The 13,130-nt window shown below is 45.1% G+C and overlaps 9 protein-coding genes across 9 annotated transcripts; 5 read left to right on the forward strand and 4 right to left on the reverse strand.

The window, feature by feature from the left end:
- Positions 1-460: 460 nt before the first annotated feature.
- Positions 461-1,777, forward strand: BBOV_II007420 (putative integral membrane protein). Its single transcript, XM_001610210.2, has one exon. The coding sequence runs from the start codon at positions 521-523 to the stop codon at positions 1,760-1,762; it is 1,242 nt and encodes a 413-aa protein (XP_001610260.1). The 5' UTR covers positions 461-520; the 3' UTR covers positions 1,763-1,777.
- On the reverse strand, positions 1,755-2,499 carry BBOV_II007430 (Glutaredoxin family protein). Its single transcript, XM_001610211.2, has 4 exons — positions 2,352-2,499; positions 2,223-2,315; positions 1,874-2,188; positions 1,755-1,832 (listed from the first exon to the last, which is right to left on the reverse strand). The coding sequence occupies exons 1-4, from the start codon at positions 2,481-2,483 to the stop codon at positions 1,764-1,766; spliced, it is 609 nt and encodes a 202-aa protein (XP_001610261.1). The 5' UTR covers positions 2,484-2,499; the 3' UTR covers positions 1,755-1,763.
- Positions 2,500-2,595: 96 nt separating this feature from the next.
- On the forward strand, positions 2,596-3,613 carry BBOV_II007440 (3-demethylubiquinone-9 3-O-methyltransferase). Its single transcript, XM_051767554.1, has one exon. The coding sequence runs from the start codon at positions 2,631-2,633 to the stop codon at positions 3,543-3,545; it is 915 nt and encodes a 304-aa protein (XP_051623219.1). The 5' UTR covers positions 2,596-2,630; the 3' UTR covers positions 3,546-3,613.
- On the forward strand, positions 3,526-4,661 carry BBOV_II007445 (Programmed cell death protein 2 C-terminal putative domain family protein). Its single transcript, XM_051767286.1, has 6 exons — positions 3,526-3,630; positions 3,664-4,036; positions 4,071-4,270; positions 4,305-4,435; positions 4,469-4,527; positions 4,563-4,661. Exons 1-6 carry the CDS (start codon positions 3,547-3,549, stop codon positions 4,628-4,630), a joined length of 915 nt encoding a protein of 304 aa, XP_051623837.1. The 5' UTR covers positions 3,526-3,546; the 3' UTR covers positions 4,631-4,661.
- On the reverse strand, positions 4,583-6,996 carry BBOV_II007450 (Eukaryotic DNA topoisomerase I catalytic core family protein). Its single transcript, XM_001610213.2, has one exon. The coding sequence runs from the start codon at positions 6,730-6,732 to the stop codon at positions 4,627-4,629; it is 2,106 nt and encodes a 701-aa protein (XP_001610263.1). The 5' UTR covers positions 6,733-6,996; the 3' UTR covers positions 4,583-4,626.
- Positions 6,997-7,071: 75 nt separating this feature from the next.
- On the forward strand, positions 7,072-9,315 carry BBOV_II007460 (Bromodomain family protein). Its single transcript, XM_051767445.1, has 4 exons — positions 7,072-7,141; positions 7,277-7,420; positions 7,455-7,609; positions 7,645-9,315. The coding sequence occupies exons 1-4, from the start codon at positions 7,100-7,102 to the stop codon at positions 9,308-9,310; spliced, it is 2,007 nt and encodes a 668-aa protein (XP_051623220.1). The 5' UTR covers positions 7,072-7,099; the 3' UTR covers positions 9,311-9,315.
- Positions 9,278-11,348, reverse strand: BBOV_II007470 (Phosphatidylinositol-4-phosphate 5-Kinase family protein). The gene is made up of 2 exons (XM_001610215.2): positions 11,215-11,348; positions 9,278-11,180 (listed from the first exon to the last, which is right to left on the reverse strand). Exons 1-2 carry the CDS (start codon positions 11,331-11,333, stop codon positions 9,311-9,313), a joined length of 1,989 nt encoding a protein of 662 aa, XP_001610265.1. The 5' UTR covers positions 11,334-11,348; the 3' UTR covers positions 9,278-9,310.
- Positions 11,349-11,543: 195 nt separating this feature from the next.
- On the reverse strand, positions 11,544-12,653 carry BBOV_II007480 (26S proteasome regulatory subunit family protein). The gene is made up of 5 exons (XM_001610216.2): positions 12,485-12,653; positions 12,347-12,443; positions 12,175-12,309; positions 11,814-12,139; positions 11,544-11,778 (listed from the first exon to the last, which is right to left on the reverse strand). The coding sequence occupies exons 1-5, from the start codon at positions 12,629-12,631 to the stop codon at positions 11,545-11,547; spliced, it is 939 nt and encodes a 312-aa protein (XP_001610266.1). The 5' UTR covers positions 12,632-12,653; the 3' UTR covers position 11,544.
- A 101-nt stretch (positions 12,654-12,754) lies between these two features.
- Positions 12,755-13,117, forward strand: BBOV_II007490 (uncharacterized protein; the record flags this gene model as incomplete). Its single annotated transcript, XM_001610217.1, has 1 exon — positions 12,755-13,117. The coding sequence occupies one exon, from the start codon at positions 12,755-12,757 to the stop codon at positions 13,115-13,117; it is 363 nt and encodes a 120-aa protein (XP_001610267.1).
- Positions 13,118-13,130: the final 13 nt, after the last annotated feature.

Genomic DNA, 13,130 nt, shown 5'->3' on the forward strand with positions numbered 1-13,130 from the left:
ATATCCACGTTAATACATTATCAAGTGCTATAACCGTTAAATATGGATATATAACTTAAATTTTATACGCCCTTTCTGTCGTTATTCCTAGGGATAGAGTTCCCAATGGACAAAGAAGGACGATCGCGTACTGTAAAGCTGCAGATCTTACAACCACGCCATACAAATATAATAATCATAGGCCTACGTCTATACTATGTGTGCATTAAACAGGTCTATAATCACTGATTAAAGTGTAATTGAACAGTGATTATACACTCCTCCCCGGGACACGGATGTAGCAACTAAGCAATAGGGTATAGACCAGTTATTGGTGTCTTAGATTAACATATATGCGCCGTGACCTGGTATATATATTATAACGAAGCGTATAACAATAGGCCATTGCATGCAGTGACTTAGAGTCCTAGAGTAAAGGATTACTCATCTGGCCCATTACATCTATGCGCTATTCATACACATCAAAATCAATTGTAGATAATACCACTGTATCATAAGCACGGAGTCTGACGTGCCCAAAATGGCAACCTACAACGATATTGAAAGTAATACCACAGCGTCTTCCATGGAAACAGAAGAAGAAGCGTTTGCTAAGGTCTATGATCCCTATTACGATGGACCAAGAACCACCTTGCTCAGGAAGTGTGCTTATTGCACCACCCCTTTGAAATACTACATCAATAACGTCACTGGCCTTGAAGCGTCGTTCCTCATACTGGTGATGTTGTGCGCTCCCCTAGGAGCCAGCCTGCTGTGCCAAGTATATTCAGCGTATAAACCAGAAAACCCACTACATGTGGTCAATCTTCCAATAATATGGCTGGTCTACTATATATTGGGATGTACAACAGGATGTCTACTCGTATTTGGTCAAGCCATGCGTATACTTTTGCTGGTGGATCAAACTATATGGCGCAGATACTACCAAAGGAAAGCCAGGAACGCTGAAATTAACGCAGCCATCACAAGAGAAAGAAATAATAACCTAATGCTAAGCAATAACGCAACCAACCAGACTAATGGAGCCAATGACGAGAAAAAGCCTTTTAACTTCCGTGGAATCATGCTACGCCTAGTTTTCAAATTTAGAACTAATACCGTCATGGTAAATGGAGAATTACCAAACAAAACCATGGGACAGTGGATTAAATCAGCCACCATACCAGAATGGATTTGCCATATATTCTTCACATTGAGATGGCTGGCTGCATCTATCTTGCTAGCTACATTCCATACATTCAACCTGGTGTATCTAATATTACATTGGAAGTGGGATATATTAAGGAGCGCATACAACGTAAGAGCAGTACACTTCGCAAACGGATTGTCACACGTAACAATGATCTACGTAGGATGGAGAGTAGCCATATACCTCGCAGAACTGTGGAGAAGATCTCTGAATAGTAATTTAAACCCACGCTTCAAAGATGAGTTCCACCATCTCCCAAACGGACGCGAACTCATCAGTGAACCCATGTTCGCATTCATCATGGATAAATGCCCGTGCACATATGAAGTACCAACACTCGTGGCACCACAGCCAGAATACGAGCTGTCTACCCACTTCCACAGCAAGTTCCACCATTTCGCCAAAACCCTTTTCGCCTGCGTAGTCTTCTACGTAGTAACGACATCCGCAGCTATATCACTCTGGGCTGGTATCAGACTTGCATTCTTCGAAATTAAAGACATGCGTGTGCGCATGGTAGAGCTGATGAATTCATACAAAAAATTGGAAAAGGAGCTAAAACTGGAGTCATAACCTAATCAAAGCGAAGCGAGTTCTGCTCATAAAGCTCCTTGATGATGTCGTGACCACCAATTAACGAACCCTGCAAAAATAATATTTTAAAAGCAGATACCCTAAACTTACATTCACATAGAGTTGCGGATATGTAGGCCAATTGGAATAAACCTTGAGTTCCTCACGGAGCTCGGGGTCCTCAAAGATGTTGTAAGTGTCGTACTCAACACCAGACTCATTCAACATGTTAACGACAGCCTTGCTGTAACGGCAAAACGGGTCGCTCTTCTCACCCTTCATAAATAACAAAATGCGGTGCGTGGATATAAGCCGCTTGATACGTTCCTGAGTGCTCTCACCGGAGTCTGACTTGTCCCAGCCACGTATAGTAGTGACCAGCATGGATGTCGAGCATCCCTCAAGGCGGTTGATTTCCTTCTGGTCCTATATACTATGTATTGTACAATAGATACATTACCTGGAAGAACACAAAAGTAGGCGAGCCGTCCACAGCAAGGGCTTCCCTAGCAGAAGCTAGGTCCACAGTCTCAAACCTAATGCTAGGAAAATCCTAGAAGCACATAGATGTCACATAGACACAAATTACCTCCTTCAAAGAGTTAATCACAGTATCAAGCTGAGCATGGCCAGGATACTCCTTGTCTTCCACGTAGAGGACCAATTTACCACCATTGCTCGATATCAAGGTACTTATCGCTGAATCACCAGGACCCGGCATTTTAAACACTAATCTAGAATCTAGTCAAGTAGCACATAGCGCGACACGCGGTGTGTGTTACTACACATAGGGTTGTATACAGAAAATCCAGGGGCAACATACAGTATATAATACCGTAACAGGATGTATCTATGATCTAAAGTGGCGATGCGGCAAATAGGGACCCTGTCTTTGACACGGTTCTATAACATAGCATTTAGGCAGCCACGGCATTTCTCAAGTAACGCCAAATTCGGCCCATTAGGGAATGATTGGTGGGATATAGACGGCCCAGTTAGTGTTCTGCACGATTATAACTACGTACGTGTGCCATTCATAGCACGGTCATATGCTAACCTGAACGGTCAAGAAGATAACCATACAAATGTACCGCAACTAGGAACTTTCATATGGGATTGTATATTTAAAGAAGCTGAAAAGCGTTCAAAAGTACATCTATCAAGTATACTTAACGGTGTACGTATACTAGACGTAGGTTGCGGTGGAGGTATACTTAGCGAGATACTGGCAAAGTGCGGTGCACATGTAGTAGGCATAGATCCGTCCAAAGAGCTTATAGAAGTTGCCAAACAGCATAGGGATACGGATCTAGTATACGACTGCGCAAAGCTAGGGTTATCTGACGAGTGCTCAAGGAACTTGGAGTATATACAAGGTACTGTGGAATCCTATGCACAGAGTCACCACAAGGAACTATTTGATATTGTAGTGGCTTCCGAAGTTATAGAGCATGTGCCAAATATACAAAAACAAGCATTCATCGACTCCATTGCAAGACTAACGAAACCCGGTGGTCTAGTTGTGTTCACCACACCGGGCAGGTCGTTGAAGTCCTGTGTAATCAACATCGGGTTCGCAGAAAGAGTATTCAAAACCGTGCCCAAAGATACACACAGGTACACCCTATTCGTCAGCCCCGAGAGCCTGTCACGTTCCTGCGCCAATAGCGGTCTGTCAGAATTGTGCCGTCAGGGTATATTTTACCTGCCATATATCAGACGATTCGTGCACGTTAACACGTGCGATATCCTGTACATGATAGCATACAAAAGGGATATCTAAAATGACGCAAATCGCCCACTTGTCGAAGGAACGGCCGGGAGAGGCCTTTGAAGCATTCCGCCACTCACGCTTCGGTGGTAACCCAGTAAGTCATTAGTCCACGAATCTATATACACAGGTGTTGCCAACATCCGTGCAAGTAGCTACGCCCCCGAGATGTGCTGTATGCCAACGTGAACTGTTGTTCCTGATGCAGCTTGCTACACCTTACAAACACGATGTTGACCGAGTACTAGTAATCTACTTTTGCCCGGAGCATTCCGAGGCAAGCGAAGGGTGGTCTATTTACAGATATACCATGAGTTCATCGGTACCGGGAATTGTAGCTAGCACATCTGCATTTGACGAGATGAACGCCTTGTCAAGTTGGGTCAGCGATATCGACCTTGTACCCAGTAGTCACGTGGGTGATCATATTGCCAATGACTCGTCAAATGCATACCGAGTGATTGTGGAAGAGGATTTTATAAATCCAGCATTAGAGTTCAAAGGTAGTTTGGATCCCGGAGTTGATACCTACCACAGGCATTGACGACCAGCGGCTTTACCAGTCATACAGGCATCGCAATCGCTCTGAACTGGACGAAGAGGATCACATGGACTTTGATCAACTGGATTCCATGGCTAATACCGATGACGATTCTTCCATGGACTCTGACCCAGAGGATATGATAGATACCATGTTAATGGAGTTCCAGCATTACGTCAGCCTGCGTCCCAGCAGTGTAGGTACATAGCATAGGAACTGACCCGCAGCAGGTACTGCGCTACGATTGGAGTGGCATTCCGCTATTGCTGGAGCGTACTTCTCCACCAGCAATCGTGTGTAACGGATGCAATGGACCAGTGGCATTCGAGTTCCAGCTGCTGCCGCCATTCACCAAGTATATGTAAGTGTAGTGCTATAGAACTAAGATTTGCAGTGCCCATCACATAACGCGCCGAGCGGCCATGCATATAGCGTCTGTACTATTTTACACGTGTATGTTTCTATAGTGAGTCACAGAAACGTAACAGGCCGGAACGACTGCATAACCGCAAACAGCGGAATACAGGAACATGCCTACGTGCTACTATACGTCTAGAATATATAGTCAGCACCGGCGTACATAGCCCACGGAAACTTTGTCCGCAGACTCTTGTTAAATATCTTCTCAATCGGTACTTCGTACCGCTTACAAAAGGCCACAGTTATCCTAGGGTCCATGTAGTTTATCTTAGAAGTACCCAGAGCAACTGTCTTGTTGTCATCCTTTATACGCATCTTAATGGCGTGAACCTTGCTGCGCTTCATCGCAGTCTCTAGCTTTTTCTGGCATGCCTCGAGTTTCATGCCTTGGCGAGTAGCAGCCTTCCGAGGGTTGCCCTTAGCATCCACTGTACGAGATTCAAACGTAAACGGTTTCGTCTGGTTGGATTCGAGGTATTTCATGTAAGCCTGGAGCTCAGCAATCTCCTCTGAGATGAGCTCAGCCTGAGCCTGCATCTTAGACATTGAACTCTCGTGCTGTTTAGGGATACTGCGCTGATGGTTACACAAAATGGCAACCCTACGGTTAGCTTCATTGTAGAAACTGATGAGCTCATTGACGTCAGTGACGTCAACCAAGACAGGCTTGTCAAGGTCGTCGTCACTCTTGCCGGGTTGTAACATCAACGAGCTGTCAAGTGATTTGCGGACTTTGAGCCTGCGCAACTGCCGACATAGAGTTATCGAAGCATTGTAGGTCCTGAAAACCTTAGCAGTAAGACCTGTCATAAGGTCCTTCAAGTAGTCGTTCAGTTTCACGGTATTGATCTTGTCGAAAATGTCCTCAGTAGGTTTCTTCTTGCAGAATTCGGATAAGTTGCGGCACGCAACCTCGTCCAAAGTAACAGTGTGGAAGTAACGAATGGAATCCTTACCCAAGAAATCAAGAGTTATGGTATTAGGCTTACGGTCAAATTTAATGTGCTCCACACGAAGACTGCAGCAGCCAACAGTGTCAGCCTCGTCAGCATCCTTCTCACCACCTACCCTAAGAGCTAAAAAGTCAATCAAGTACGTAGCAGTACCCAACTGGCGATCGACAATCTCAGGGGATCGCATCTTGCCGTGGTAGTCCTTACGAATCTTCATAATGTGCTTCTTCAGTTCCCTGGCCTTACTGTACTTCAAAAAATCATGCAAACCCTTGAACTTAGATTGAGCTGCTGGATACATGTATTTGGTCTGGTCATTAACAGTGTCACGGTAGTAGGCCAACCAGGTAACGGAGCTATCATGGAATATATCGGACCAACCATGACCCTGACGCTCAAACATTGATACCTTGGGAACAGGGGCGTCCTTAGATAGATTAAGGACAACACTGTGAGGGAATGTACGACCCTTGAGAAGACCCTGCTTAGGGTGAAGGCCACGACCCTTAAACAGACCAGGAGGTTCCATGCGATTGGAACCCACCTTCTCACGGATCCAATCAACCAAGGCATAACAATAGGGATGCTCCTTCTTAGCAGTCTCCTCCTTCAACGCTTTGTAGTACTCCTTCTGCTCCTTCTTCTTCTCACGCTCCATGTCCAAATGAGCACGAATCTCAGAAAAGTCACAGTCCTTCAAAGTAGCCTTAGATTTCCTAATGACGTGGCCCTTAGGAAACATGGAAGTGAAGGTGTTCCAAAAATTACGACGGTAAATTTCACTCTCCTCGTAGTTAGTACCAATGGATTGAGCCCAAAATGTAGCAACCTCCTCTAAATCGGGAGTAAGAGTAATAGGCTCACCCTTAAATTTAATAGGTATGCCATGTGGCTTGTACTCAGGAGTAAATATCATGCCATTGTGCTCAAGATACTCCCAGTGACATGACTGGTTTTCATACTCCATTATCTTGGCCAAATCAAACTCATTGTCAACCTTCTCCCACCAACGGTCAATAGGCTCAACAATGTCCTCAGTTATCACGCCCTTCTCCCGAGGCTCAGCTTTAACCCTGGGCTTTACCGATATGGGCTCAATCTTAACCTTCTTAAGCGGGACCGCTGGCAATGCAGGGTCCTCCTGCTTAATAAACACATCGTTCTGCGTTGCTTCCTCCTCTATCTTCACTTTAACGTCCTTGCGCTTACGCTTAGGCGTCTCCGTATACTGCGTTGGAGTCAATACATCGTCCTGGATTTTCTCGGACGAACGTTCCTTACCCATTGTGCCAATGTAGTATACCAACACTAGACATCACTATAAGGCACTAGAATCGTACTAAACAGATACTAACATATATAAAAGTGCTAAATCACGTGCATTCTGCCAATCAAGCAACTTTAGAGTGTCAATATTGTGCCCTGGAATACACAGCGCGTGTAACGGTACTTCCTCGCGACACGTCGTGGCAGTTAGATTGATTCTATGTATATAAACACACCCACGCATTCACCAATACACGACGCCAGGTGTAACCCCTAGCGGTGTTCACAATGCACAATGCAGACTGGGAGATTTGCCCAATGCCCAACTCCTGACGACGATTACAAGCCCGCCATTGTAATTAAATCTGATGCAATGATTACACACAATGGAGGATGGAAAAACATGGCGGCATTTTTGCACCCATCAGGTATGTTGCCTTTCAGTTTGGGATGGTGATACAACTATGTCGCGCGTACGGTAGATGACTGTCTTAGGACATTGGCGCCCAAAATGTTGACCTATTCCATACAATAGCTCTGTGCAGAGTCCATTATATTTACAGATACTCAAGAAGATGCGTGCAGACCGTTATGGCGCACTCTTTGCGAATCCTGTGTTGGAATCAGATGATTCCATCATCACGCCCGAAGTAAAAAACGCTTACAGGGCTATAATAGAGAATCCAATGGATTACAAAACCGTGAAGGTTGGTTAAGTGTTAATCCTGCTATCATAAACAGAGTAAACTCCAATCGGATATTTATCAATCGCCACTCGAGTTCCATGATGACATGTTGTTAATATACGACAATTGCATGAAATTTAACCCAGCAGTCGGTGTAAACAAGTGGATACACGATGCAGCCGCAAGCAATAAATCGAAATTTGAAAAGTTGTATGTTTTATATAGGACCACAACATGAAATACAGATGGTCGTCATCCCAGGATAAGATAAACAGTTTATTGGCAAAGCCCAAAACTGAAGATAAAGACCATGTTGATAACGATACACTGGAGAGTGGCAATGAAAACAATATACCAGAAGTGGTCCCATCGCAATCACAAAGCGGATCGCAACCAGCAGACTCATCGCTTCTAGAAAAGCCTGAGGCAGATACCCAATCGCAATTGCCAAATAATACTAACCCAGAAACACTGGAAACTGCATCCAGTGTACTGGATTCACACATTGAATCGCCGACACAGAGCCAAGTTGATGCCGACATGGACTCTAGCCCAAGTGCTCCAGGATCAACCGTAGACTCGACATTTAAAGTCAAATTCAGATTAAGCCTGCAGTCAATCAAGGACTACAGAGAATACCGAGTTGATACAATGTCAAAAGTGGTTATCCTCCCGCATCATTTGATTAACGAACCACCGCCACCAGACGTGCTGGACCCAACCATAGTGTTGCAGTCACCAGTGCTCTCGGAAACCGTTTCGGACGCCATACCAAGCGCACGTATAGAGGCCGTATCAACTCCACAAAAGGAATGTAGTACCACCGCAGCATTGGTTGATGAACAGCCGGTGTCAATGGAGATTACCATCCCGGAGACTACCAAAGAAGTAGTTTATACAGATCTACCCGAATCGGAGGAAACTGATGTTGACTTTGGAGAACGCCCACCCATCGCAACGCGACAAGAAGATGGATTCCTAAGGTCCAACTGGTTAACAGAGAATGAATGCAACCAGCTGTTCCCACACTGTAGTATAATAGGACTCCAGCCACGTAAATACAAATACACACGCGCAGACGCAACGCTCCGGACAATATATAACGAGCTGTTCCTCTCAGATCACTCGGAGCCTAAACCGTACTCCAACGACGACCTGCTGGAGTCAATCGTCGAAGAGGACTACACGCTAAAGCATCATAAAGCCGTGCATTTCTCAGTAAAGAAGCCTTCAAAGGAAAGTAGACGCCTACTCAAGCAGTTGCCGGAATTTGGGGATTACGGGTCAACCAGCCAATGTGATGAGGAATCTTGGCTACCGTCACCATATTACCAGGAAACTGTACATGACAGCTGCGAATCGCTAGTGTCGAGCTATTCAGAAGAAGTGGAAGACTCACCAGGTGCCAGGTTCCATACACTAAGGATAGACGTTGAAAGTGAAGCTACGTTTGGAGTTAGTATCATAACGGAACAGGCATTATGCGAAAACGGGTTCACCAAAGTGCCAAAATGTAACTATTTCATAAGATGCACTCCAGAAGTAGGTTTCCGCAGCTCAAACTACGGATTCTACAAAGCAGAAGAGGATGTGTTCATGCACGGAACTAGTATACTGCGGCATCTAAGGCTGTATCTAATCAACTGCGGAGCCACGTGCATCGAGTTGTCCAGACGCATGGTGTCTTTCGCAGACCTGATTTACCAACATGGTACCAGCTCAGCTATATACGAGCTGTACCTAAAGTCGAAGAGCACCAATCTGAAACACCCAGAATTCTTTGTACTCACAGATGCCGGAGCAATATCGTACGCAACATGCGTCGACGTACTGTGGCGACTGCAAACAGTAACAAGCGCACTGCCAAAGCCATTCGTAATACTGCACGTACTATGCAGAAACATGAGTTAATTATGTAGTACGCTGTTTAATAAACGCAAGTAGGCGCTCACCATACTGTAACGGAGGGACGCACGACACGCCCTGATTGTTCATAGTCTGTAACTTACGCCACGCACTCTCAGCACGCTTGCGCAAGTCCCACTTAGTGAGGACATCAATGATACCAACGAAATATAGCTTGTCGCGACGCTTACCCATGATGCAACTGACCTGTGAGTGGTCGGGGTCCTTGTTCCAATCGACCTCGTCGTGTGATATAGATCGATAATGAATACCCAATAAAAGTGAATAATCCATGAGCATGGAATCCGATAAAAATGCTACATCACGCTGAAGTACATCGAAAAACGCAGAAGAACGCTCTGAACCAAGCTCAATGTACTCCTCCAAATCAAGCATGTCCAAGTCCTTCATAGCAACAGTATGGTCCTTACGCTCCTGTGCCGGTACAGAACGACCAACCCATGATCCCTTAAGATCATATCGACGGTGAATAGCAGCAGACGAATAAAATACATTGTTCATAATAATAAAATACGTAGTCTCAGGCTTGCCCTTATACTGAGTCATGGAAAATAAGCCAGCAAAACGAGTTATAAGGCTGTTAGGGTTCTCCTTGAGATGCTGGTAGTAATGAGGCAGCCACTGTAAAACAAACTCCGCACACGTACGAGTAACAGTCTTCAACACAAGCTTACCATTATCAGTAAAGTAAAAGAGAGCGCCACTCCTACCCTCAGACAAAAGCTCCGATAAAGTACTGAGATTACCAAGAACCATATTACCCACCAAATGCTCAGGACCAACAGAATGAATGTACTCCTCCTCAGATAAATTCATCAAGGCACGTAAACGCTTAAATACCAAAGGAGCATGCTCAGTAAACACAACCCTGTTGGAATTGTCACCCGAAGATGTAGGAACACCGCTCTCTAACTCAACAAAATTCAATGATGACATGTTGTCAACTGCGATACTAGGGGAAATGGAAAAAATCTTCTTCTCTTTAAAGTGGTCAGGACAAGGATCACCAGTGATGTCCTCATGCTTGCTACGCGCAGTAAGACCAAGACCAACCATCATGTTTATCACGTCATCCCAACGCTCATGACCAAAGTAAACAGCAAGACCACGACGAGATAACCGACGATGAGTGGCGTGACGACTAAAACGACGTATAATAGATGCCTTGTTCTCAGTGTGAGCACATCGGCTCTCATAACGCTTGGTCATATTAATGTAGGTCTTTGATTTCTTGACACCCAAGTCCTCAGAGCCGCACTTGGAAGTGGGACGACTTGATGAAGTGGAAGATGAACACTCAGTAGAAGGACAACGCATAGAAGCCTCTACTGCACATAACACATTAGGAGCACCAATGATGTCAATAAACTCATTGGACCACAATACAGCACGCTCAAAGTCCTCCTGGGTTATCCGAGGGACGCCGTCAAAGCAAATGCTAGCGTTGTCACCAAACACCTTCTCAACAAACTCGTCACTGTGACATACCGCAATCTCACCAAGCAAAATGTTACGAGTAGATGTTATACCAGCTATCACACGCTTAAAAGCAGCCAAATCTATACCCAAAGGCAAACCATCACGGTTGCCACGAGACATCAAATGAAGAATGGCATCCCTATAGGCAGCAGTATATAATATGCAGTAACTCAACTCGCGTCTCCGCTTCTCAGAACCCTTAAGCATAGTAAGCACCGCATGAGCGTACTCCAAAAAGTCCAAGTAACCATCGCCGTTAGTATCAAACGCGTAAAACAAACTCTCAGCCAATATAGTGCCTATAGTACCCAGAAGACCCAAAGTATCCTGAAATTGATATAAAGTCAACTGTCCTGAAGGCGCCACATGGCGGAACCTGCACATTATACACATGAAAATAAAATAACTACCGCCCATATATAGCCTTCACATCGTCAACGGAGCACTCCAACTCCCGCTTCAACTCAACAATATACTCTACAGGAACACGGACTGGAAGTCCGATCCTGCGAGGTCCGCACAAAGGCATATCAACGATACATCAAGCCAAGCGATCCATGTGCCACTACATACTAAATATACACAGTACCACTATTCAACATCATGGGTTGTTGCCGCCCATAGGACCGATAAATAAATGTAAACACTACGAAAAAAACGTCAAACGACGTAGAATCGCAGGATCACAAGTGCCACCTCAACACCCGACCCCGTGAACATGCGCGCAATACGACAGTCACTCAAAACATTTCAACCGCCAGCATAGTACCAAAGGTGTCCAGTGAATTGTCCTTGAGAAGACGACTAACATGGTTGTCGATGTGCGCCTTGGCATTGAGCTTACCGACGTTGGCCACAGCCAACTCATCAGCAGTCGATGTCAACTCCTGCTTTATAGAGTCGTTGTACTTATCAATCAAGTCCTTAATGTTACCGACAGTCTCACGATTCTCACGACGACGAGTAACAAAGTCCTAAACAAACTGACAATAAAACAGAATAAACATACCCTAACCTGGAGATTGTCAGTCCACTTGTTGCGATGGTAGTTCATTAACATCTGAGTCTCCAAAACACTCTTGCGGTAGTTAATAACGATGTTGTAGTAATTGCGGTTTAAACCATGGACAACAGCAATCATAGTAGGCTTACTCAAGTGACCAATGTTGCTAGTCGTCTGCCTGGGCTCCTGACCAAGCATAATCAAATGAGGAGTTATCAAACGGAAACAGTCAATAACAACCTTCCCCTTCACAGATTGAATGGGATCAATCACTATGCCCACAGCACGTGGATTCAACTGCTCAAAGCTTTGCTGAGTGTTAATGTCAGTGCCTAAACGCATATAGATCACCCAGAAAAACACCTACCAGAAAACCAGCATCCAAAACCTGGGTGAGAATGGTACCATCCTACAACCACCTCAGGACGACCAGTAAGCTTAAGCTTGTCCTTCATCTCAGTTTGGTAGACGGGATCCACAGCCTCGACACTCACACTGTTGCCTGTAGCCTTATGCCATAAACCAAAAACAAGACTAACCTGATTGTGGCATAGAAAACACATCGACAACAACTATAGTATAGTCATCAATAAACTCCCCGAGCATAAGGCCCATGACTTCCATAGGAACGCCAGCCTATAACACAATTTATACATGATACAAACAACATAACATACCCTACCGTGTTTCAGCATCTTAAGAAGAGCCAACGACGATATGTAGACCTGCTCCGCAGTGTCTGCTATAGGACCGAAGCCCTGAGCGTGTCGAGTTCCACCAAAGGAATTTAACATGTTCTGATAGCTCATACCAGGGTCTCCCATTTTACACACAATTGAATAATGTAAATGTGTTAGCTTCTACAAGCAGTAGGCCACATTGGGTACCAGCACGCCAAACAAGCGCAAGGGGTACAGATCAAATCCCGGGTATTAACTAACGTCTGTATGGCGCCCTGGAGATTTGTACAGTGTCGCCAATTCAGTTCAAGCGATCTTGAGCAAAAGGCTCAAGAAGTATTCAAACTGATAAAAATCGACCCGCAAACACTCCGGAACAACCGGGACGTCGTTATATACACCCGTAACCGAGTCTGCCCAGATTGCGGCAAAACAATAACAGCCCAAAAACCAGAGTTTGCAGAATACGCGTGCCCAGCGGCTTGGAGATACCATCACGGCTTCTCACAAAAGTGCCCATGTCCACTAATTGGATTCACAAGATTCGTAAGGTTCGATGCGCTGCGGCTGGCATTGCGAGCTAGCTTGGATGCAGCTGCCAAAGATATCGAATCTGTGAAAACAGAATAAACACCAATGTTCC

The sequence above is a fragment of the Babesia bovis genome, chromosome 2, assembly GCF_000165395.2.
Source record: "Babesia bovis T2Bo chromosome 2, whole genome shotgun sequence".
NCBI classification, from domain to species: domain Eukaryota; phylum Apicomplexa; class Aconoidasida; order Piroplasmida; family Babesiidae; genus Babesia; species Babesia bovis.

Coding starts and splice junctions, on each gene's coding strand:
- BBOV_II007470 (XM_001610215.2), bottom strand. CDS start 11,333: ATGCCTTTGTGCGGACCTCGCAGGATCGGACTTCCAGTCCGTGTTCCT. Junction 11,181..11,214: donor GTGAAGGCTATATATGGGCG/GTAGTTATTTTA, acceptor TATAATGTGCAG/GTTCCGCCATGTGGCGCCTT.
- BBOV_II007450 (XM_001610213.2), bottom strand. CDS start 6,732: ATGGGTAAGGAACGTTCGTCCGAGAAAATCCAGGACGATGTATTGACT.
- BBOV_II007460 (XM_051767445.1), top strand. CDS start 7,100: ATGGAGGATGGAAAAACATGGCGGCATTTTTGCACCCATCAG. Junction 7,421..7,454: donor TGGATTACAAAACCGTGAAG/GTTGGTTAAGTG, acceptor TATCATAAACAG/AGTAAACTCCAATCGGATAT. Junction 7,610..7,644: donor AAATCGAAATTTGAAAAGTT/GTATGTTTTATA, acceptor CATGAAATACAG/ATGGTCGTCATCCCAGGATA.
- BBOV_II007430 (XM_001610211.2), bottom strand. CDS start 2,483: ATGCCGGGTCCTGGTGATTCAGCGATAAGTACCTTGATATCGAGCAAT. Junction 2,189..2,222: donor CTACTTTTGTGTTCTTCCAG/GTAATGTATCTA, acceptor CATAGTATATAG/GACCAGAAGGAAATCAACCG. Junction 1,833..1,873: donor ATCCGCAACTCTATGTGAAT/GTAAGTTTAGGG, acceptor TTATTTTTGCAG/GGTTCGTTAATTGGTGGTCA.
- BBOV_II007420 (XM_001610210.2), top strand. CDS start 521: ATGGCAACCTACAACGATATTGAAAGTAATACCACAGCGTCTTCCATG.
- BBOV_II007445 (XM_051767286.1), top strand. CDS start 3,547: ATGACGCAAATCGCCCACTTGTCGAAGGAACGGCCGGGAGAGGCCTTT. Junction 3,631..3,663: donor CACGCTTCGGTGGTAACCCA/GTAAGTCATTAG, acceptor CTATATACACAG/GTGTTGCCAACATCCGTGCA. Junction 4,528..4,562: donor GTCTGTACTATTTTACACGT/GTATGTTTCTAT, acceptor GAAACGTAACAG/GCCGGAACGACTGCATAACC.
- BBOV_II007440 (XM_051767554.1), top strand. CDS start 2,631: ATGCGGCAAATAGGGACCCTGTCTTTGACACGGTTCTATAACATAGCA.
- BBOV_II007480 (XM_001610216.2), bottom strand. CDS start 12,631: ATGGGAGACCCTGGTATGAGCTATCAGAACATGTTAAATTCCTTTGGT. Junction 12,444..12,484: donor AGATGCTGAAACACGGTAGG/GTATGTTATGTT, acceptor ATTGTGTTATAG/GCTGGCGTTCCTATGGAAGT. Junction 12,310..12,346: donor GTTTTCTATGCCACAATCAG/GTTAGTCTTGTT, acceptor ATAAGGCTACAG/GCAACAGTGTGAGTGTCGAG.